Genomic DNA, 23,290 nt, shown 5'->3' on the forward strand with positions numbered 1-23,290 from the left:
TTTAAGTAATTGCTGTGTGTTACCTGGCTTCATGGACAGATAGAGTTGGGTGTCATCTGCATAGCAGTGAAAGATGTATGCTATGTCTTTTAATGATTCTACCAAAAGGAAGCATGTATAATGTGAATAGACTTGGTCCATGGAACCCTGTGGAACTCCATAATTAATCTTAGTGTATAAATACTGATAAAATACTGCAACACACACACACACACACACACACACACACACACACACACACACACACACACACATGCTCCTCTTACCACAGGAGGAGGATCCACAGGCAGGACCTCTGCTACAGCTTTTCCTTTGTCATCATCAGCAGCTCCACCCGTGCCTCCTGCTCCTCCTGCAGGGGTCTTCCCATCTTTCCCTCCAGGTTTTCCTGCTTTAGCATCTTTTATTGGCTTGATTATACGGCTAAGTTTGGAGTCTGACCCTGTCCCTCCTGACAGAATCTCAACGGCCAGCTCCATGTAGAGTCGGCCCCTGATACCAACAAAAATTGGGCAGGTTTCAGTTTAATTCAGGTCCATTCCATTCAATTTAGTATAGTGCCAAATCACAACAACAGACACTTTATATTGTAAGGTAAAGACCCCAAATATAGTTTTTTCAGAATGAACAACTTTTAATATTACCTGTAAGACACGCCTTCTCCAATGCCCTCATTAAGCTCCCCTGTGTCATCACCCAAAGAAAAATTTCGAGCAGAACCATACAGGTTGATCCAAGCAGGGCCAAATGTTGGTAAAAACCCTAGAGAAATAATAAAAACAAGAGAAGTCATCATAGATCAACTAACAGTTCCTCGGTAATTCTTGTGTCATGGACTTTGTTTCCTGCTTTCCTTGCTTTATTCTTTTCCATACCTCTGTCACCATCCTGTTCATTGGAGATGCATCTCAGGTCAAAGTAATGGGTTCCAATGGCAACGTCGTTCATGCTTCCCTCATCCCAAACCTACGAGGAAAGAGAAGCCAGAATTCTTGAATCATTAGTTTGATATAAGGTCAGTGATTATAGACTTAAACTGTGACTCTTTCCATGTGTAAATTACAGTGAAACTACACACAAACATAAAGTGAGTGCTTCTGCGTTACATTCATACCTGGATCTTCAGTCTCTGACACAGAGGAGGAAACATTTCAGTGAAGACAATCTGCTCATTCCACACCGGATCTGCTGTCGACTTTTGAGTTGATGTGCGACCCTGAAGGGACGGGTAAATGATTAGAACATGATTTTGCTTTGCACAGTGGTAAGCACTGTCACTTCACTGCAAGGGGGCTCCTGGTGCAAAGTGCCTTAACTGTATATAGCAAAACACTGTATAAATGTATGGTTCAAATGTGAGGTTGTGTCAGGAAGGGACTTTAGTGTAAAAGCCTCCCAAATCACATGCAGAGATACCAGCCCCAGTGACCCTTGGCACAAGGAGGCAGTGAAAAGTAGCTTTTATGTTTAATTTCTAAATATAAATTATCAGTCTTATCTGCTAATAAATTTAACCAACCACTTGTTTGAAGAAGCTGACCACAACATATGGGTCTATGAGTGCTGTGTTTTCTCCTATGAAGGCCTTGGTGACATTAGCCATGATGCTGGAGTTGTTGCGGGGAAGGCCTTCAGCTCGATACACCTTCACACAGAAACGAGCCCATGGTCGTTCAGAAGGAAACCCCTCTGGAATCAACAGGTTCCTGAGGATGACAATAAACCATACAATTATATCGAATTTGCTAAGAATTATGAGCAACAAGTGGCGGGATGAGCAGCACAAAGACAAGTAACTTCATAATAACTTAAGCTTTTGGATATACTGATATCTCACAATACTGATTACAGCAGCCCTTGGACTGGCTCAAAGATGTTCATTTCAAGAGGAGAAAATCCCGTGGACGCCTGGGGCACCTCCTGCACTGCAAACAACAGAGGGTCTAACCACCGATACCAGTTGTGTTCATCCTCATGAAAGATCTTACTAATTGTAGTCTTATTCAGCCACTCCCCCACCCTGTCAGCCTGAGGGTGGCAGACGCTGGTCCGAATATGTTTAATGCCCAATAATTCGTACAGCTCTTTTAGTGTGACATGAACGATGTGTCCTGGTCAACTAGTACCTCTTTCGGGATAACAACTCGGGAGATGACCTGAAACAGCACCTGGGCCACACTATTTGCAGAAATGGTGCACAGCGGCACTGCCTCCGGATATTGCGTTGCATAATTCAGCAGAACTAATACAAAGCAATAATTAATACTCACCGCAGCACTGAGTCTGCACTGTTAAGGGTTTAGATTGATATTCTTATAAGCAACTGATTCTGGTGGCTGTAGGCTACTGATGCCTTTGACACTGTGGATCATGAGCAGTGGGTGGGCATTGTAGAAATGTTTAGCTTATTTTAGAGTTTAGACATGTAGGAATGTTTAGTTTGCTTTAGAGTTTAGAAATGTGTTAAGATAGAATGTAGAATTATGGTAGAGACACTGACACTGCCCTGGATATAAATAAAGGCCTGACTGTGTCATGAACTTAGGAGTAGATCTTAGGAGACCCTCCCCCAGTTGAACTGTGAAAGTAAGACAAAGAGGAGTTAATGCTGAGTGGAAATTCCCCAGAGGATACCTGTGTGGGGGTCTCAACATTTAACTGGATGACTGTGGTCTGGAGGGGAGATGGTATTTATGGCCCCTAGGAAGAGCCACACACCCACAGTGTTTTAACTGATATACTCACACATCCACATGCACACTCACTCACGTGCACTCACATAGACACGCGGGTACGCGCACACACAGGCACTCATGTGCTCGTGTACATAGACACAGACACAGAGTTGGCAGCACACTGTGGGGGATTTATGATGGGGTCGCCTCTATAAAGCTGCCTGGAACTAACAAAGGGGTGAAGATTGTTTCAGAGGGACACCGGCCTTGTCTTCCCTTCTAGAAGTGCATGCTTAAATGAAGATGAATGAAGATGAATAAAGATGAATAAAGATTTTGTAAAAATAACTACTGAGTTCCGGTGCCGTTTCTGGTTCCCTCGACGAATAAAGAACCGGGGTAAAAACTGATATCGTAACAGTTTTGGTGCCGAAAACCCGGGATTCGCTTGAGGCCCAGAGAGGATCGGCAGAGCTGAAATCATGAAACGAGGCGAACAGAGAGCTAGCTCACATGATTAAAAGGTAAGCACGACCTGTTTATTTTCGAACCGTGCATATTGTCTAAAGCCTAAATTATCTGTTCGCTAAGTTGAGCGTATCTCAGTGTAAATTCACTCAGTAGCATAAAGGGGCGGCTAGGTCCGTCCCGGCACGACTAAAGCAAGAGACTTTTGCTAAGAACTCAGGTTGATGTTTAGCGCCCCGTAAGAAAATCTCAGTGCGTTAAAGCAGGAGACGTTTGTTACGGATTAGTAGAATCGGTGTTTCATCCGTATTAGTTATTAGGAAAAAGTGGCGGTGTGTGATCCGTCCTCCGTGCGTTAAAGCAGGAAATGTGTGTTACTATTAGTTAGAAAGCGGGGCTGAAAGGCCTCGTCGCCAGCTCAGGGCTGTGCGTGTCATGGGCTTGGTTGCCCCACCTATTCTCGGACGCGGGGATAGGACCTGCGAGGGCAGGGGATCCAGGGTGGTCACCTGGGGATTCGTGGCTCCTTAAATAACTAAGTCGGGGAGAGGTCCCTGTCACAGTCTAAAGTATGCATAAAAGCAGGATCGGTTGCTTTCGCCGGTTAGATTCCGAGCTGAGTTGAACCAATGCCTGATGCAGAAGGACTGTGCAGTGTGTGTGTCAAAGCGCCGTTAGAGTCGGCGTCTCGTTTGAAGTACAGGAGTCAATTAAAGTAACAAAAAGAATTCGAGTCTAAAAGTGTGTGTTTGGGGAAATGTGTGAGTGTGTGTAGGAACTAAGAGATTTGAGTTTAAGATTGTGTTTTTGTCCTGTATGTGGACGGGAGGCCGTGCCACTGATTGTTGTGTATTCTGAGTTTATTGGGGATTAAATTTGACTGTGTTTTGAGACAGAAGAGAAATCGCGGTTGAAGGCTGCGATCTGAAGATCGTGAGTTTATAATTTTGTTTTTGTTGAGTTCTAAAAGTGGACCATATCCACTCTGTGTGCTGATCAGGGCGTTGTCCTGTATCAGCAGAGAAAGTGTCTCACAGAAAGTTTGTATGGGACTGTGAGAAGCATGAAGTGTGTGTGAGCCAGCCTCGAGGGGCGGGTTCACAGGTGGAACAAAGGAGGAGTAAAATGTGTGTGTGTGTGTGAGTGAGAGAGAGAGAGGAAGAAAGGTGGGGGCGAGTGACCAGCCTGTGAGTGTGTGTGAATTCCTTGATGACAAAAAAGGGAGAAAAGAGTACATTAGTTGATTTCCTGTGAAATAATAATAGTTAAGAAATCAAAGTGATCAAATAGGAGAAAATGAACTAAAGTAATTACAGAAAAAACTAAACAGTGGATTAGTGTTAAGGTAATGATAAATAAATTGATAAAATTAACAGTGACATTTAAAGGTGACCAAGTACTCAAGGATGAATGGAGAATTTGTTTGCTGACTGTATGAGAGCTGTTGGGGTGAAACAAAAATGAGGTTGGAGGAGTGAGTTAACAGGTTAATGTGTGGGTGTGAAAAAAAGAGAAAGAAAATAATGAGAAAAAAAGAAAGAAAAAGAAAATAAAAGTGTGGAAGTGTGAGTGGGAAATTGTCTCCAACTGGGGGGAGCAGTGACACTACAGGTCATCTTATTCCCCTGCTGGACACAAAAGAAAACATAATTTGAAGTATTGTGGGTGAAAATAATTAACAACAACATCAAGAAGATTTTTTGTGGTTAAGAACAAATAAAAAATTTCATTTTCGGGGTTTAAAGTCAGTAGAGTTCAAAACAAAATAAGCGGAGATGTGTTGCTTTAGGAGTGATGAAAACATGTGCGGTCACAGTGAATAATGAAAGTCTCTCAGTCTGTCGATTACAGGTGGGAAACGGACCTGGATCAATTCTCCACGGGCAGCAGTCAGAAGAAAATTATAGGTTAAGATCATTAGAAACAAAAAATAGAAACACCCAGCCAGAATTTTTGGCTGAATTGTTTTGCAGCTTCCCGTCCTCATCCTGAACAAGCAGGCTCCAAGGAAGCTAATCTCTCCCTGAAGACACAGAGTGCAGTTCCAGAAGCACGAGGATGAACATCAACAGTGGACAGCAGTCCAAGAGACAATACCAGAGTCCTGAGCAGAGAGGTCCAGCAGCACTTTGGGCAAACGGCATCAGAAAGAGAAGATCCATCATCTTGATTGGATGAATGGAGATGCGTTTCCAGCAAGCTGCGAGTTCACTGTGTGTGAAGGACTTTTGAGAAGATTGTTGGAGTTTGACATTTGCCATGTTTGGAGCATGATGGCAATGAAAGAGACAGTGGGAGCATACACGGGACACAGCTGATGAGAACTGACTGCGATTGGACGGCAAAGTGGGAGAGGAGAATGGAGAGAGGACCAGGTCAGGACAGAGGAATGCTGTTTTAGTGTGGGGAATCAAATTGGGTTAAGGAATCTGGGGAGACAAACGACTGCCTTGAAGTGGAGGACTGACAAAGTGTCCAGACCACCACAAAAGGGGGAGGAAGACAAGCACTGAGGTATGCAAGAGTACTGTTAGAGAAAAATTAAAGACAACACCACACATGCACATGATATGCACTACAGAGAATACAAAATCATACATAAAGTGTTACACCTCAACAGAGGATATTTGTAGAAGGGGTTAATAACACACCGCGTGGTTGCCGATGGTAACCTGCAAGCACTTGGGGTTTGGCTGTGCCTGACTGAGACAGAGATTTTCATTTAGATGTTTCTGAAACAAAATTTGGAGTGAATGGAGTTTTGTTTCATAAAAAAGGGGGAAGGTACATAAAGAACCCACAGAAATAGAAAATGTATTAACCCTACTAACACACACACACACACAATGAAGCTCATTAGAATCAAACACAATTTTAAGTAGGTAATACTGTTACCATCATCCTGTCTGGTTTATTGAGAGGGTTGAGAAGTGATACATAGACAACTGAATTAGTATCACTTTGGGGAATATGATTGAATGATACCAGAATCCAGAGTTTAAATGAATAAAACAAGCAGATTTTTTGTTTTTTGTTTTGTTTTTGTTTCTGATGTATGGGGAAGGTTTTATCATGGCACCAAGTTTTAGATTTGGTGTGTTTTCACCCATTAGAAAAATAATATTCTGGGATGAGTCCCAAGACCAGGCTTCTGTATTTTTATTTAATTTTGTTTTTCATTTTGATCTGTTATTTTTATTTTGTTTTTGTTTTTTGGACAGTGCACTGGGAGTTTTGTTTGACAGTTTTGTTTGTTATTTTTTGTTTTATTTTTTGTTTTGAACAAGTGCACTGACATGTGTTTTTGAATTTCTTTTCTTTAAGCAGATCTGCACGACGGGAATTAAAAGCACTATACGACATGTCGAGAAAACCGTTGCAAGTGAGTTTCTCCAAAATTACAATGGGCTCTGGAGAAAGCCGCTTATCTGGGACAATTAGAAAATGAGTCCCTGCTCAAAAAGGATTCAGTGAGATAATCCGATCTAAAAGTTCTTCTTTTCTTTTTTGAAATGACGTCATTTTGCTGTGGGTGGAAATGAAAATGCGACGATAATTTCCACTATCAGCAAAGAAAGAATGAATGAATGAATGAGTGAGTGAGTGAGAGAAAAAACTGACTGACTGGTAAAAGCTGACAATAGCTGACAAGACTTGACCACTACTCAAGGTTAACCTCCACCTAGACAGGACAAAAGGGTGGATGAATTTATGTGTGTTTCTTTTTACAGGAGCAAGAAGATGACAGCAGCATCCTAGGTTGTGGGACGATTTAACCTTTTAAATGCCACTTTCTGTGTTTGTCAATCTATCAGGGGTGTTATTCATGGGCTTATGCGCAGTGTTAACATTTACATTTCTTTTCTACAGCAGAGAGTTAATCATGTGTTTGATTATGTGAGTTACAGCAGGACACACTAATGGTTAATGTTCTTTCTACTACAGGATTACTGGGTTTATGAGTGAAGGGAACTGTGTTTACAGGCTATATGTTGATTATGCTATTACACTGTGTTCTTGGGAAAATGTTGACTATTACAGGGGAGAAGTGAAAATAGTGTGAGAAACATCCTGTGTTGAAACCAGTGTCATTCCTTTTCAGCAGGCTTAACCTTATGGCCTTTTATAGCACCTCTGGAACCTGTCGACCTGTGTCTGACCACCAGGATTGTCCATCTGTGTTGTTAATGTTTGTTTTTCTAAGAGTGCATGTAGAGGATTCAGCAGAAAACAGACAAGTGACATGAGAAAACAAATAAGAGATGCAGTGTTCATGGAATAGTTGAATATGGGCTCATTAGCTGGCCACTACTGAGCTCATAGTGATAAAATGAGTGGAGTGACATTGCTTAAGGAAAGTCACCGATTAAATTGTGGAATAAATTGGGATGATTCATGATTTGGGACAAATTATGGCAATAATAGTGATTTAATGATTTGAGAAAATCTGCACAGGATACTTGTCTTTTATGCTGAATACTTTATTATTCTTATGATCTATAGTTGGTTGAAAATGTGAAGTTTGATTTAACAGGTTTGTCTTCCAGGATATAGGCTCCAGGTGGAGCTGGGAGTTAGACAAGCTAAACATTTACTTGCTGACTGATGTTTTTACACAGGGTTACAGGCTGGAGTATGGCTGCTCCAGGTGGGAAACCCTGGAGATTGTTTTAGAGAGACGGTGCAACATTCTTGTACATGTCTTATTGGGGAGTTGACACATGGTGAAAGCCATGTGGGGAGAGGAGTGTTATTTTTAAATCTGTAGATGTCGTGAGGTGCCATGACGAGAAGGAGTGACTGAGGAGATCGTCTACAAGATGGGAGCTGAGGCCAGGAGAGAGTCTTCAGGAGGATCAGAGATCACCTTCAGCACAGCAGACATCGCGCAGGAGATTGTCATGAGGAGACTCTGCACAGCAAAATCTTAAATAAAATGAAAGAGTGTCGACGTTGAGGTTGAGGAAGACAACTAAGGTGTACGACGTGCTCTGCCTTAAAATCTTCAGCAGCGTTGGAACGTGAGAATCGAGGGATGGAGAGAGCGTGCCAAGCTCCAAAAGTGACAGCGCAGAGGAGGTCCAGCAATGGACTTGTGATTCTGTGAACAGCACAAATGATTTGATGCTCTGCAGAGAAGCCTTCTGCATGGGAAAAGATGTAAACAGACAAGCCTTTCATCTAAATTTATATCATGTCAACTTCTCTAGGCTGGTTGAGGGGAAATTGGAGAGAAACGGTAGTGTTAGCTGTGATAACTGTTGTTATTGTAACTGTGATTTTTCTTCTAAGTGAATTGCCCAGAGACAGACCCGAATCCACTCCGGCGACTCCACCATCACAGGCCACGGTGAAGCAAACCAAACGTAGGGAAACAGGTAAATCAGATGAGTGTTTTGATTATTATGGCGGTATAGAGTTGGACAACGTTAAAGGGTCCACAGCCTCGTATACATTCGACCTTTGTGCTGTCATTAAATGTAAAGGCTTAAACAGTTCATGGTGGGGATATGATGTCTGGGTAGGTTACAATCCAATGGTAGATATAGAGTGTAATAATCAGAAGCTTGGCTACCCCTATCACACTTATTGGAAGGGCCCGTGTGAGTACTGGTCTACCATAGTGGAGTATTCTGGCACGTGGCGCCCGTACAAGGACACCACGTGGCAGAAGCTTGGGTTTCAGCGGGACTTCTCAGCTGGGCAGAACCCGTTGACCCTCTCACTGAATAGTTGGCATGACACTGTGTGGCCCGCTCGATCCATGGTGTACTTAGTCATACTTAGTCACTTTAGAGATTCTGCACCTGATGTGGCTGAAATAATTGTATTAACACCTCCCCCACCATTGTCACTTTCAGAATCGGGCCCACAAATACTTGAGGTAGATTATACGAGACTCAAACCTAAACAGTTCATTTCAATGGCCACTGGCTACTGTGAAAGCAAATCTGTGGCCAGACTGGCTCATCCAAAATGCTAGAGAACAGAATGTGTCAGATTGTGTGGCGTGCGCAGCTGCCCGCCCACATCTTTTCACAGAACCAGCTCCTTTATATCCCGAAGACCAGTGGGGACTTGAGGGCATGCTCAGACTCACCAGAGAAGCGGCTTCTGAAGGTAATTGTACTATGTTAGCAAGTTTGTTTCCACCAATAGGTAACGATACTGTGCTTGGTCCCTTCATGCCAAGAAGACCCAACTACACGTGTTTTGACTTTACTGTGTCTTTCCCTGACAGACATGAGCATGAGGCCGGGGAGATTAACGCTGATTGGTACCTGGCCAGAGGAAAGGTATCAAAAGGCACCGGCACCGAAATAGGCCTGGGGGCACGTGCTGGTTTGTATTATTATGGTGGCTACAGTTTGTATGTTCGAATTCCTAGTGGGACTTCTGGTCTCTGTGCCATGGTGCGAGTAGGTGCACCTCTCGTTTAGTAGGAGAAAGGGGGTGCGGCTGGCTAAGCCCAGCACCGCTCAACTGACAGCCACGCCGCAGACGCGTCATGTGTTGGCCAAACAGTCACCAGGATCATTTGACCTTACAATAGGATCACCAACATACATAGATGCTATTGGGGTTCCTAGGGGTGTGCCTAAATGAATTTAAGGTAGCGGACCAAATTGCTGGAGGATTTGAAAATCTCCCAATAATTTCTGCATTTTTTCCAGTAATTCCTAGCAAGAAGGTGGATTGTATTAATTATGTGCACTATAATGTCCTGAGACTGGCGAACTTTACCAGGGACGCAGTTGAAGGGCTTGCTGAACAGTTGGGTCCAACATCTTTAATGGCAGTACAAATCGGATGGCGTTAGATATGTTGTTGGGAGAAAAAAGGGGGCGTTTGCGCGATGTTGGGGATATATAGTGTACTTTTATTTTAAATAACACAGCTCCAGACAGCTCTGTGACCCGAGTTCTGGAAGGCCTAAGGACGTTGTCCACCACAATGTATGAGCATTCAGGAGTGGATAACCTGCTGGAAGGGTGAATGACCTCTGTCTGTGGGCAATGGAAAGGTTTCATTATGTCAATTATGGTTTCTTTGTCTGTTTTTACTGCAATATTAGCGACGTGTGGGTGTTGTTGTGTGCCTTGTATCAGAGCCTTGTTCGTAAGACTCATCAATCGTGCTGTGGGAGAATCTGATACAAAGTCCAACATCAGGAGACCACTTTTGGGAAATGGGGAGTCACAGTATCAAAACATTATGGTGAAAGATTTAGTGTAGTTTTATCTGCCATAGGGCAGATAAAAAGGGGGATTTGTAGAAATGTTTAGCTTATTTTAGAGTTTAGACATGTAGGAATGTTTAGTTTGCTTTAGAGTTTAGAAATGTGTTAAGATAGAATGTAGAATTATGGTAGAGACACTGACACTGCCCTGGATATAAATAAAGGCCTGACTGTGTCATGAACTTAGGAGTAGATCTTAGGAGACCCTCCCCCAGTTGAACTGTGAAAGTAAGACAAAGAGGAGTTAATGCTGAGTGGAAATTCCCCAGAGGATACCTGTGTGGGGGTCTCAACATTTAACTGGATGACTGTGGTCTGGAGGGGAGATGGTATTTATGGCCCCTAGGAAGAGCCACACACCCACAGTGTTTTAACTGATATACTCACACATCCACATGCACACTCACTCACGTGCACTCACATAGACACGTGGTGCGGCACACACACAGGCACTCATGTGCTCGTGTACATAGACACAGACACAGAGTTGGCAGCACACTGTGGGGGATTTATGATGGGGTCGCCTCTATAAAGCTGCCTGGAACTAACAAAGGGGTGAAGATTGTTTCAGAGGGACACCACCGTTTCTGGTTCCCTCGACGAATAAAGAACCGGGGTAAAAACTGATATCGTAACAGCATCACTTACTCAGCTCTCCAGTGGTTTAGGTCCTTCCTCTCTGATAAATTTCTGTGTCAGCACTGATCATTTTAGCTGCACCTTTGCTTCCCTCCCTTGGGGAGTACCATAAGTTTCCATTCTTGGACCACCTTTTGTCTTTGTACCAGGTGCCACTTGGCACTATTTTCCAGAAGAACAATATTTCTTTTCATTGTTATGTGGACAATAGTCAAGTTTCTTTTTCACGTAAGCACACTGGTGCATGCTCTGTCCAGCAGCCCCTTGACTGATTTATTTACATAAATCACATTACAAAATGTGTCTCAATACGGGAAAGTACCGGAGGAAAAGAAGTGCTATACTATACAACAACTATACTAAAACGTTGATGTTTTATGCTGATGTAAGTATTAGTGATATGGAAAGCTCCAATAATGATGTGCATTATTTTCATAGATCATTTGTCAGATGTCAACATTGTTAACGTGGACATTTAGAGTAATATAATAATTAATTGTCATTATGAAGTCAAATAATGTTGTATTGAAAAATTGTGTCCCTTGATTATAAATTTATTGCTCTAACGTTTGGAAATGATTCAAGAAAAACATTTTCCTATTTTGTCTGTCCTGGACCTTTTACCTATGACTTTGAAGCATTACATTCTAAAATGAAAATCAAATAAAGTGTATTTTTTACCCATATGATCGGAGCAACTTGACTGAAATCTTTGGCTTCTATAAGCAGTAAAAACTTGAGATTTTAAGATATATTCTTGCAATTTTGTAACATCGTAGGGCATTGTACTGGAAAAAAAGTGTGTTGTACAGCTTTCTTCATGCCCTGTCATGTGATATATTACTCAATATAGGTCCACTTTTAGCATTGATAATAAAGGTGAAGGTCAAATGCTTTGCCAACCTAGGTACTCATGTCCCGCAAAACACAGTGTATTGTATTGATGTTTGAAGATGATCCATAAAAAATTGTGGGTAATGTAAAATTTTTGGTGCCTTAACATTAACCAGATTTTCACAAAAATTAAATCAGCTCGAGCTGTATTGGTATCTACCATCACACGATATCTTGAAAACTGGGTGCTAGACTGCTAACAGACAATTTATGTTTCTTTCTCAGAAATCCACAAAAACATCTGGTCAGTTAAATTATGAAGATGGGTAAGTTCATACTTGTCTATCTGCTCCTCAGCATCACTCGCTTTTTGTCCTGGCTGCATGGTATCTCCCTTCGATGAAATGCTGATGTCACACTTGACATAACCCTTGACCCCAGTGCTAATGTCACCACAGTTGGTTAGCATTGCCCACTTATTGATGAACTGGTGACCTACAGGAGTAAGGAAGAGACAGTAGTGTGATTCATGAACAGATAAATTACATAAATGAAAGAACCAAACTTTTTTGGGAAATATGTTTGGCACAGATACATTTCTGTAGAAGATCATTTGGGTAGAATTTGGCACTGAGTTTTTGTTGTTGTTGGTTTGTTTTTTGTTTTTTATGACAGGAAAAGTTTACAGTCAAACAGGTCAGAGTTTGTCAAAATGGAAAAGCAAACAGTTTTCAAAGGCTGCTTTGACTTGATCTTGACCGAACTGCTAAAACTCTCCACTAGAAAAGTTAAGTTACATACGCTATGTTGCCAAAAATATTCCCTCGTCTGTCTTCACACACCTATGAACTTGAGTAAATGGCCTGATTCTTATATGGCACTTTCCTACCTTTTTGGAGCACTCCAAGCGCTTTATACAACATGTGTCTTTCACCCATTCACACAAGCACTTTTTTCTATGCTAAAGTGCTTTCTATCTCTCTATCAGCTCTTCTGGGAAGGCTTTCCAAAATAGAGCGTGTTTATGTGAATTTTTTGACCATTCTTCCAGAAGTGCATTTTTTGAGGTCAGAGTGACACTTCATTCTTAATCCACAGGGTTTAATAGGATATTGCTCAACCTTTCCAGCTACAACAGCTTCAACTCTTGTAGGAAAGCTTTCCACAGGGTTTAGGAGTGTTGAGGGTTGCTGATGCCAACAGACTCAATAAACTGATCCACAGGCCAGTAATGTTGTGGGCATGGAGCTGGATACCCTTAAGGCGGTGTCGGAGAGGTGGGTGTTGTCCAAGTGCTGGACAGTACCTCGCACCCACTCCATGATGAGCCGGCCAGTCACAGGAGCACACTCACTGACAGACTGAGATTACCCATAATGCACCACTGAACATCTCCTCAATCTAATGCACAGTACACAGTGCAATATTTGCACATCCTCTGCAGTGCAGTAAAATATCAATCAAATATATTTAATCTCTGTAATATTCTGGATATTTATAATTGAACTACGTGTATATATTAGAGCTATTTCTTATATTTTGTAACGTTGTAACACTTATTTAGTTACGTCTGTTAGTGTTTTTATTGTCTTGCGCAACCGTAACCAAGTATTCTGATTTGGATTCTGGGAATTTTTGACTAGTTTTCCAACAGGAAATTTGTGAATCAGACACTGATGTTGGACGAGAAGGCCAGGCTCACTTTCTCCGCTCTAACATTCCAGAGATGTTCTATTAGGTTGAGGTCAGGACCCTGTGCAAGCCAATCAAGTTCTTCCACACCAAACATACTCATCCATATCTTTATGGTTCTTGGACCTTTGCTGCCATCTGCAAACTGTTCCTCCAAATATGGGAGCAAGAAATTATCCAAAATGTCTCAGTATGCTGAAGCTTTAAGAGTTTCTTTCAGTGGAACTAAGGGGCTGAGCCCAACTTCTGAAAACCAACCCCACACACTATACCAAACTTTAAACTTGCCACAATGCAGTCAGAGAACTCTGGTAGCAAGTCTGTAGGCATTGAATATGTAGAAGGTTGGTGACCTCTGTGCACTATGTGCCTCAGCATCCACTGACCCTGCTCTGTGATTTTATGCAGCCTACCACTGCATGGCTAAGTGGAAGCAAATTCCCAATTGCTTCCACTTTGTTATAATAACTAACAACAAACAGTTAATTGTGGAATATTTAGTAGAAAGGAAATTTCATGACTGGACTTGTAGCACAGGTAGCATCCTATCACCTGACCTGCCAAGGGACTATACTGGTGCAAATTAGCTTAAACCAACTCTGGTACAATGCACTGAATGGCAATGTTTGTGTTAATGTTGTACATGATTACTTTTCAAATAAAATTATTAATAAATATTTATAATCACGGCATCACACAGGAATTTACTAAGCTCCTGAGAACAGCCCATTTTTTTTCAAATGTTTTTAGTCTCCATGCTTATTTGGATTGGTGTGTAAGATACTTTTGGCAACATATTGCATATTAAAGATTTAGGATACCTGGCTGTTTGTAGACTGTCCACACATCTAACATAAAGGATCCAACACAGAAACTCCTCAGCATTTTAGAGTGTAAAACCTGGAGAGAGAATGAAAGCAGAAACTAAAATCACTTAAAAGGTAAATACTGGATTTTTGATCAATTGGTCATGCCAGAAACGTATCTCAGAAATGCTTGCTGTAGTTTTTACCCACCGTCAGCTTGATCACTTTGTCGAAGAAGACATCTTTGTGGGCAAAAAAGTCAAACACAAAATACTGATGGAAAGAAATGACAGGACAGGGTGACAGATTGTGTTAAGGTACAGTAAACTATTATAGTGAAGCACAGGTGGTTCGAATGGGACGTTTTCTGGTCCAGTTCTTTTTGTTGCTTTTTATTTTTTACCTCATTGTAAAAAGGAGCATTGGTTCCTTCCTTGACTGATGTCTGTTTCTTCTCATCACCAATCTCTATCACTATGCTCGGGTCAATGTTTTCCCCCACAAGCTGTCTAGCCTCTGTGATATTAATGGCAATCTATGAGCCAGATAAACAATAACACGTGTTATTACAGCATTTGTTCCCATCAGGGTTAAGACAATTGTCCAGCTTACATAAAACTGAAAATATGAAATACCAGCACTCACATTTCTTCATACTTTTAATATTAAAAGAAACACATCTAGTAGACTACCAGCGAATTGTGCATGTGATTACCTGGAAGCTCTGGGGTTTCGCTTCACTGTCCTGAATGTGAGTATTCAGTTTGGACCTATGGAAAGAGAGTCAGAGACAAATGAGGATATTGTTAATAGAGAAATACAGTTCAGTTGTATTTAGGGCTACGGTTACTTCTCTAGTTGGCTATTGTTTCTACAATTAAATATTACAGTGAAGGAAATAATTATTTGATCACCTGCTGAATTTTTAAGTTGGCTTACTTCCAGAAAAACATAAAATTTCTCATTTTTATAGTATTTTCATTTTGATGGAGGAGGACATCAACCAAAACTCCAGAAAAACATTACATAAATGTAAATTAAGACTATAATTAGCGAGGAGAGCTGAGTCAAGCGATGGGTTTTTAAGTAAAGGTCTAACTACTGCCAGCTTGAAGGCCCGTGGTATGTAGCTGATTAGCATAGATAGGCTGATCATATTTAAGTTTAACTATTGGTAGGACGTCTTTGATCAGTCTTGAAATGGAGTCTAAAAGACACGTTGATGATTTGGAGGAAGTAATTACTGAAGTTAACTTTGAAAGATCAATTACAGAAAAAGAGTAAATAAATATACATGACTCTGATGAGTTTGCGGTGGTTGGATGTATCAGTTTGGATGCTGTGCTGGACTTCTTTGTCCTGTGGTGCGAGCAGAATCATCTGCAGCTCAATGTGAGAATGACCAAGGAAATAAACTAGTGTCTACTGCTTCAATCCCAGGGGTCAATGTGGACATGCTGGAGGACTATAAATATCTCAGAGTACAGAATAAACTGGACTGGGTTAAAAACACCACTGCAATGCACAGGATGCAATGCATTAAGGTCTTCTAACATCTGTTGGACAATACTGAGTCTGTGCCAGTGCTATCCTCTGTGCTGTTGCAAGCTGGGCAGCAGGTTGAGGGTCACTAAGATACTCAAAAAAAACTGATCCTTAAGGACAGTAACCCTTTGGGGGTGGAGCTGGACTCTCTAACAGCTGAGCTGGAGAGGGCGATGTTGTCCAGGATAAGAACAATGCTGGACAAACCCTCCCACCCACTACACGAAAGTTTGTGGCGGAGCTGAAGCTTCGAGTTGCAGAGCAGCAGTCAAGAAGTCTACAGGATGTAGAGAGTATCTGTAGAGAGAGGAGTCGGCTAAAATCCCTCCTGGGATGGATGCAAACCTGGTGACCAACTACAAGAAACACTATTCCGCTCTGCATACCAACAATTTATAACTTTTATGTTATAAAATGAAACTACCATAAAATTAGAGACTGTTCATTTCTTTCTCAGAGACCTTAACTTATAAATTCAGGGGGAGATCAAATTATTATTTCCCCCATTGTCAGGTTCATAACATCTTCTTATTGACCCATTGGACCCAGTTCCACCCCCAAAATGTTGTTACCACCAGTCACCACTGACGCGTAATATGTTTTTTTGATGTGTTACTGTGGAAACACTTGTCTGGACAGAGATAATCTGAATGGTACTGTAAGCATGAAAACTCATACCTGTTGGTGTTTGGGATTGTTCTGGTTCTTGCTGCAGATTTTCTTGGTTGATCGTCAGTGTTTTCTCCCTCCAGTAGGGGAGAAGCTTCAGGAGGGACCTCCACCTCACTGTCTATAAGCATAAACAAACAATTTCAGGATTCTTTCCTAACTGATAAGATCTTAAAGGCCTGTCAATAATAATGGTATGGTGGAATTGTGTGCCCATGAAAAATGCACAACCATGTGCATGTATATGCATGAGTGCCCCCATCCCTTTTCCTTTCTCTCTGGCCACATGTCCTTATTAGTTTATTGTAATGCTTTCATTTGATTCAGTTCTGCTGCCTATAATTCAGTTAATTTAGTCATTTTGAAAAATAACCCTAAAGCTGCTCGTAGTATTTTTAATTCCTTCTTATTTTTGTAATTCATTTGTGGATCTTAATCGTTTAGAGATGAAAGTTTTCAGGTTTTTGAATTTTGCATCTGTTCAAATTGTAAGTGAAAAATAAAATGTAATTCTTTGTGTAAATTTTAAATTAATTTTAAAGTAATTTTATATTTTGAACTCAGTCTATTATTTTTAGATCAGCTCAGTACCAGGATTCATTACATAATTAGGATTTTCCTAAAGGTGAAGTGAGTATATTTCTTTTCTTTTTAATGTTGGATTAAGAAAGTAGCCATGACCCATCTTTAATGCACGCAAGATGATATGAAAGATACGTACATAAAAGTCACAGTAGTAAAAGTATTTCCAAGTAAAAGAGGATAAACATCAGACAGTGGTTATTGTAGTGCTATCATACAGTTGTACATCAGTCACCGTAATGTTGGCTTTTGAACTGTGTGATAATAACAAGATGAGGTATGTGTCTTATTTATAACTGAGATATTGCATATACTGTGAAATGCAGATGACAATGAAATCCTCCTTAAACCACTTGTAACACACAGTTAAGTCTGAAACTGAAACGTGAATATGACAACTACTTTCTAAAAAGCAATTTAGGAGAAATAACCCTCATAATTAAAAATCATAACACTAGATTTGTTATAGTAATTCAACTCCTTACTTACTGAGTTTAAAGCTGCCTGTCATGGTATTGAAATAGACAAGAAACATTTTATATTTTGAGATGGATTTTATTTGATTGTTAATTTGAAACCTAAAAGGAGTTTGTGCATGTGTTTTATTTATGAAAGACCAAAAGCTGCTGCATACATTTTTAATTATTGAGCTCTCTCTCTCTGCGTGTGTGTGTTTGTGTGTTTACCATGTCAGCACCAATGACTGTATAAAAGGTGGATGACGTAGCTCCACTTCCACCTACGGTATAAAAATGAAGCCAAAGCCCTCCTGCCTCCTATTTCTAACCCCTTTTCCTTGACCTTGGTAGGAGAACTTAGGAAAAGAGAACAGCACTGAGAATTCGAACTTACATTTGTGTTTTCCTAACAATGTGATGTTCAGATCTGTGTTAATCAAACAGTTTATAAAAAATATCAGCAGGTTATGGCCTTAAATGGAATATGTGTAAAGGTCCGTTTTTCGTTTATTGATATAAGCTTGTACAGCTACGCGTAGTGTCCAGTAGAGGGCTCTGTCGCTTAGTTAGCGGCAAGCTGCAATTCCAGCTCAGACCGGATTATGTGGCGCACATGTGCCGGTAGGCAGCTCTGAATGAAGCGTGAAGCAGCGTGATACCGGACTCTCTTGAAATTAATAAATTGCAGCCCTTGGAATGCGGAGCGAGGTACATGTTATAAGTTCTATTTGATTGCTTAGTTGATATTTTCTTGTATTTTCTATGTTATTTGAGTTTATATTAGTAATAAGCGTCTAAAAGATGTATTTTGTATTTCTGTTTAGTTTTCTCGGTGTATTGGCACACATCAGCACTAGGGATGGGTATCATTTAGGTTTTATGCGATACCGGTGCCAAACCGGTACTTTTGAAACGGTGCCGGTGCTTAAATGGTGCTCAAACCGGTGCTTAAAGAATGGAGAACACACACTTTGTCCAAAAACCTCTCATGTTCAGCTGTTTTTTTGTAAAAAGATAACAATGTTAGCCTTTTCTGCAGCTATTGGGCATATATGGTCTCACTCTTGGCTGGAAGCAGTGCTTAAACAATGGAAAAACACAAACTTTGTCCAAAAACCTCTCATGTTTAACTGTGTTCCACTTTTTCTTTGGTCATTTTAGCCTTTTTGGCCAGGGGGGAGTATCTGCCATCAAACAAGAAGACAGCCGCATGTAACTATGACGGTGTTTGCTAGTTCACCCACATGCATTAATGTAATAATGTGGTTAGCCTACTCAACGTTAATTACACACGAACAACATGAAGCTACTCACGCAGAGGAGAACGGCTGCTGCTGCCATCATCATCCTCATCATTTCTGCTACACTGACAGGGCTAGGGGCCAGGACTCTACTCTTCGGGTTTTTGGGGGATGTTGCTAACTCCGGGTCCGATAACAGGCACCACACCCGCAGTAGATGTGCTCGGTGTAAAGTCTTGCAGCAAGCTATCAAATACGGCACATTTCTCGGCTTTTAAAAAAACGCTATGCGTCGCCAAGTGTTTCATCAGATTCGAGGTGTTACCTCCTTTGCACAGTATCAGCTTAAAGCACTTGTTGCAGGCTGCTGAGTTTGCATCTTTTGCTGTGAAGTACAGCCAGACTTTTGATCGCTTCGCCTTGGGCATTTTTAATCTGTAGCTCTGCTCTAAAAGAACGTACGTACCTGGCCCCGCCTACTATCCTCGGAAACGTAAAATGATTGGTTAGAATCCAAAGTGTATGACATCTCAGGAAAAAAAAGCACCGAAATAAAGCACCGAAATTTGCGCTGCTTTTCGGTCTGGTTACTACCGTTTATGTCAGAACCTGTGCCATAATGGCACCGGACACCGGTACCCATCCCTAATCAGCACTGCTGGATTCTGAATGAATTAGATTACTGTTACTTTCCTGTAAGCATGCTGCATTACTGCGTTAACGTGATTTTGTTTGCGAGAGTGTCTCATGACAGTGACGTGCGCGCGTGCGACGTCCGTGGCAACAACAGACGTGTGCAGATCAACAATGGATAATATGGAGTGATGGAGAGAGTACGACCATGCAGCGTTTAAAGCGTGGAAGTAATCACATTACTTTGAGTTTGATTCTGTAAAAAGTGACACAAACATTAGCGTCTGCTGTTCACTCTGCGTGGGAAGAAAACTTCTTTCTACGGCAAAAAATTAAACTTCAAATCTGAGCGAGCAGCGAGCACGCCGCCACGGGAATGTGACACAGAGAAACCCCCGGATCCCCCCACTGACATGACTGCTGTGGGCAAACCTCCACCCGCCCCACTCCTGCTAAACAGGTGACAATAGATTTAAGAGCTGCTGAATGTTTGATTTTATTTATTTTTGCTGTGTTTTACTTGCATCTATTTGAAAGAGTGTAAACACAAAACATGATTTTATATGCTGGAATATGCAGAAAATATGTTTAAATGTTAAAGAATTTCTTCAAGTCAAAGACAGTTGCATATAATTTAATTTTTGCTTAATGCAATGTGCATAAAGTTAAAAGATTAAAACAAATAAAACAATGTTTAAAAAGAGACTTTTTTATTTGATTACATTTTATATGATGGATTATGCAGAAAAAATTGTCACGGCACTGTGCCTGTGACCCTGTGTTTTGTGTTTAATTTATATTTCTTGATTATTGTTATTCGTGGTTTTCGTTCTCTTGATGTTATATTTGTTGTTCTAGCTTTTAGTTTCAGTCACTGTCTTTCCTGTGTTCCATGTTTCATATCCAGTCAGTCGTGTCTCTGTGCATACGTCATGTTTTAACACGTCCTATGTAAGTGTATTCAGTTTTGCTTCCACTTTGTCCTGTTATGTGTAATTAGTCCCAGCGGTGTTTCTATCTGTTCCCTATTCTCTCGTTAACCTGTCGGTGTATTTAAGTCCTCAGTCTTCCCCTGTTTGTTGTCACGTCCTTCATTAGCTGTGTGTTCCTCACTCATCATGTCATGTCATGTGCCCCCATCCCTTTTCCTTTCTCTCTGGCCACATGTCCTCGCTGTTTAGGCCTAGTTTGAGTTTTTGTTTTTATTTCTAGTGCTCGTGTGCTGTGCTTCTCAGTTTGCCAGTGAATAAAAGCTGCCGCTTCAGAGTCCTGCGTTTGGGTCCAACCTCTGCCTGCCACACAGCAAAACGTGATAAAAAATAGAATTGTGCTGAAAAGTCTGTTGCTTTATAACATATTCAGGATGTGTATCATGTTTTTTAAAAGTAACTAATTAGTAAAGTAACTAATTACTTTTGAAAATAAGTAATCAGTAAAGTAACAGGATTACTTCCTTGGAGAAATAATTAGTAATTAGTAACTAATTACTATATAGGTAACTTGACCAACACTGTTCACGAGTGAGGGAGCCCATTAGGACCAAGCTGGCTCTGGATTCCTGATTTCAAATAAAAACTATAATGAGCAGTGAAAAGTTCTTCATTCAACAGTTTTTAAATGTGTATCAGTTTTATGAAACATGACGTACTTTGCATTAATATCACTAAGATGCTTATATGCTTTATATATGTTAATGTAAGGTCATCCACAGCACGACATCATATTTTTAAGGATGTTGTGTGTTTGTATCATATGCGTGTTGGAGGCAGGTGTGTGTGTGTGTGTGTGTGTGTGTTGCAGGTCTTACCTGTGGCTCCCTTGTTTGCCAGAACCAGATCTTCATTGTCTTTCTTCTTCTTCTTCTTCACTTTCAGGCCAAACATTTTTTGGGGCTTTCTGCTCACAGGAGAGTAAACCTTTCCTGTAGTCAGGACTTATTTTTACCATTATCAGCTTTATGTTGAAATGCAGGTCAGCTAATAAACATTAGAGCATAGACAAAGGAAAAGCCAGATACCTCTTTGTGTCTGATCCCTTTCTTTAACCTTTTAACATCCAACAGATCACTGGCAACATATTATTGTATATTATTGTTAATTTATTGAGTAAAATAACTCAGTTTTAAGATCTGTTTTTAACCACTGATGAACATAAGCTCGATGTCTTTCCTGCAGCATGAGAAGCTGATATATGTAAACTATCATTCTTGTCTGTTAAACTGCTCTTTGATGTGTTTGCTTAATGTGGCTTCACTAAAAAAAGTTTGATTAAACTCAAAATTTCAAGGCAAAAATAATTGCCTGTTTAAATCCTATGCATATAGTAAATATCTAATCATAGAAACAGAGGTTTAACCATAGACCTAGTCCAAAACTAGAATGTGAGGCAGAGTTTTAGCTCTCACGCCCATCTCCTTTGTTCAGGAGAGACATCCTCTCTATTTTTAAGATTACGCTTCAAAATTTCAAATAAGCTAAACATCGCAGCAGTGAGAAGTTTCCTACCTTTGTTTGGGATCCAGTGTTAGTCACAAGACGGCACTCTTCACTTTTGGCAGTTCGACACGCAAGACTGCATGTTATATGCTTCGGTGACTCAGAGTCAGAGCTGTTGAAGCAACACATTGAATAGCAGCCTGACTATGTGATTGGTGCTTGAACTGTTTGTTCAAAATATTCCGTTGTAAAACTGAGGGAGCATGTGGTTCATGCATGCACTAACCCTTCAGGCAGGCCATCAAGGAAAACAGGATAATTCCCATTTTTCCTTGATGGCCTGTATGAAAGTTTAGAAGCATCCTCCAAATATCTTGTCTTCTTTTAATACTAATTTCTTTGGTCTCATATTTATGTTTTTACATTAAATAGTAATGCTAGCAGATGTACCTCGTACATCGTGCTACAAGTACCTGAAGCTGTAGCAAAACTAATGCTAGTTTACTACTAGTAAAGGTGCAGTAGTGGTATTATTGACAGCAGTGCTAATATTTGTTTTTTCTATTTATCTCTCATTGGCTGTCAAATAATCTAATCTGCTGGTCACTTGAAAATAAGTTACTGTCTCTAATTTGAGGCTAATAAATTAATACATAAGCAAAGCTGTTTATCTAGTACTGTATGTGTGTGCTTATCCTGAACCTTGTAATCATGTGACCAGGATGTATGGTATTTGGAGAGTTAACAAACCCACCCATGGTAAACAGAGGAACTCACACCCTGTCAGTGCAATCATCCAGATGATGACAGATGCTCAGTGTCATGTTATGTTTTTACATATCAGCTAGAGCATTTCGGACTAAACTAAATGCTAATTCAGCACATTTTATTTACATTTTGAATGTGTGCTTTTATATTGGGTGCCAAAGAAATCCTTGTAGTTGTTATGTATGTTCTAGACTGTGACCTTTTATTAAATAGAACATCAGATTTTAGGGAAACAAATGTTTGCTCATTTTAACATGATTTATGCTTATATGTGAAAATCTTACCCATTTAAATGCACTAAATAAAAGTATGTTTTCTGTTAGAAAATTTCCCATTATCATTGTTTTACCCACTTCATTTAATATCATACTGTAATGCATCCTATGCATTACTACAACTATCTCAAAAAGTGTAATAAATATAATTACATAAGAATAAAATCGTAATTAAAAAGCCTTAGCACTATGGGACATAGCTAACTTGAGTATTATGTCCATCCATCCATCCATTCGCTTCCGCTTATCCTTTTTCAGGGTCGCGGGGGGCGCTGGAGCCTATCCCAGCTGTCATAGGGCGAGAGGCGGGGTACACCCTGGACAGGTCGC

The 23,290-nt window shown here is 40.6% G+C and overlaps 1 protein-coding gene across 1 annotated transcript in view; it reads right to left on the reverse strand.

Annotated features, from left to right (window-relative positions):
- The window catches only part of fer1l6 (fer-1 like family member 6), a 74,461-nt gene extending 52,391 nt beyond the window's left edge, over positions 1-22,070 (reverse strand). The window contains exons 1-13 of the mRNA XM_039599863.1: positions 21,987-22,070; positions 21,290-21,378; positions 16,578-16,689; positions 15,070-15,124; positions 14,758-14,889; positions 14,565-14,627; positions 14,370-14,448; positions 12,195-12,351; positions 1,520-1,706; positions 1,115-1,216; positions 876-966; positions 645-762; positions 267-492 (exon numbers count right to left, since the gene is read on the reverse strand). Of these exons, the coding sequence (XP_039455797.1) occupies positions 267-492; positions 645-762; positions 876-966; positions 1,115-1,216; positions 1,520-1,706; positions 12,195-12,351; positions 14,370-14,448; positions 14,565-14,627; positions 14,758-14,889; positions 15,070-15,124; positions 16,578-16,689; positions 21,290-21,365 (1,398 nt within the window). The 5' untranslated portion in view covers positions 21,366-21,378; positions 21,987-22,070. The remainder of the gene's footprint in view (positions 1-266; positions 493-644; positions 763-875; positions 967-1,114; positions 1,217-1,519; positions 1,707-12,194; positions 12,352-14,369; positions 14,449-14,564; positions 14,628-14,757; positions 14,890-15,069; positions 15,125-16,577; positions 16,690-21,289; positions 21,379-21,986) is intronic.
- Positions 22,071-23,290: the final 1,220 nt, after the last annotated feature.

Source organism: Oreochromis aureus, linkage group 16, assembly GCF_013358895.1.
Source record: "Oreochromis aureus strain Israel breed Guangdong linkage group 16, ZZ_aureus, whole genome shotgun sequence".
In the NCBI taxonomy this organism is placed as follows: Eukaryota; Metazoa; Chordata; class Actinopteri; order Cichliformes; family Cichlidae; genus Oreochromis; species Oreochromis aureus.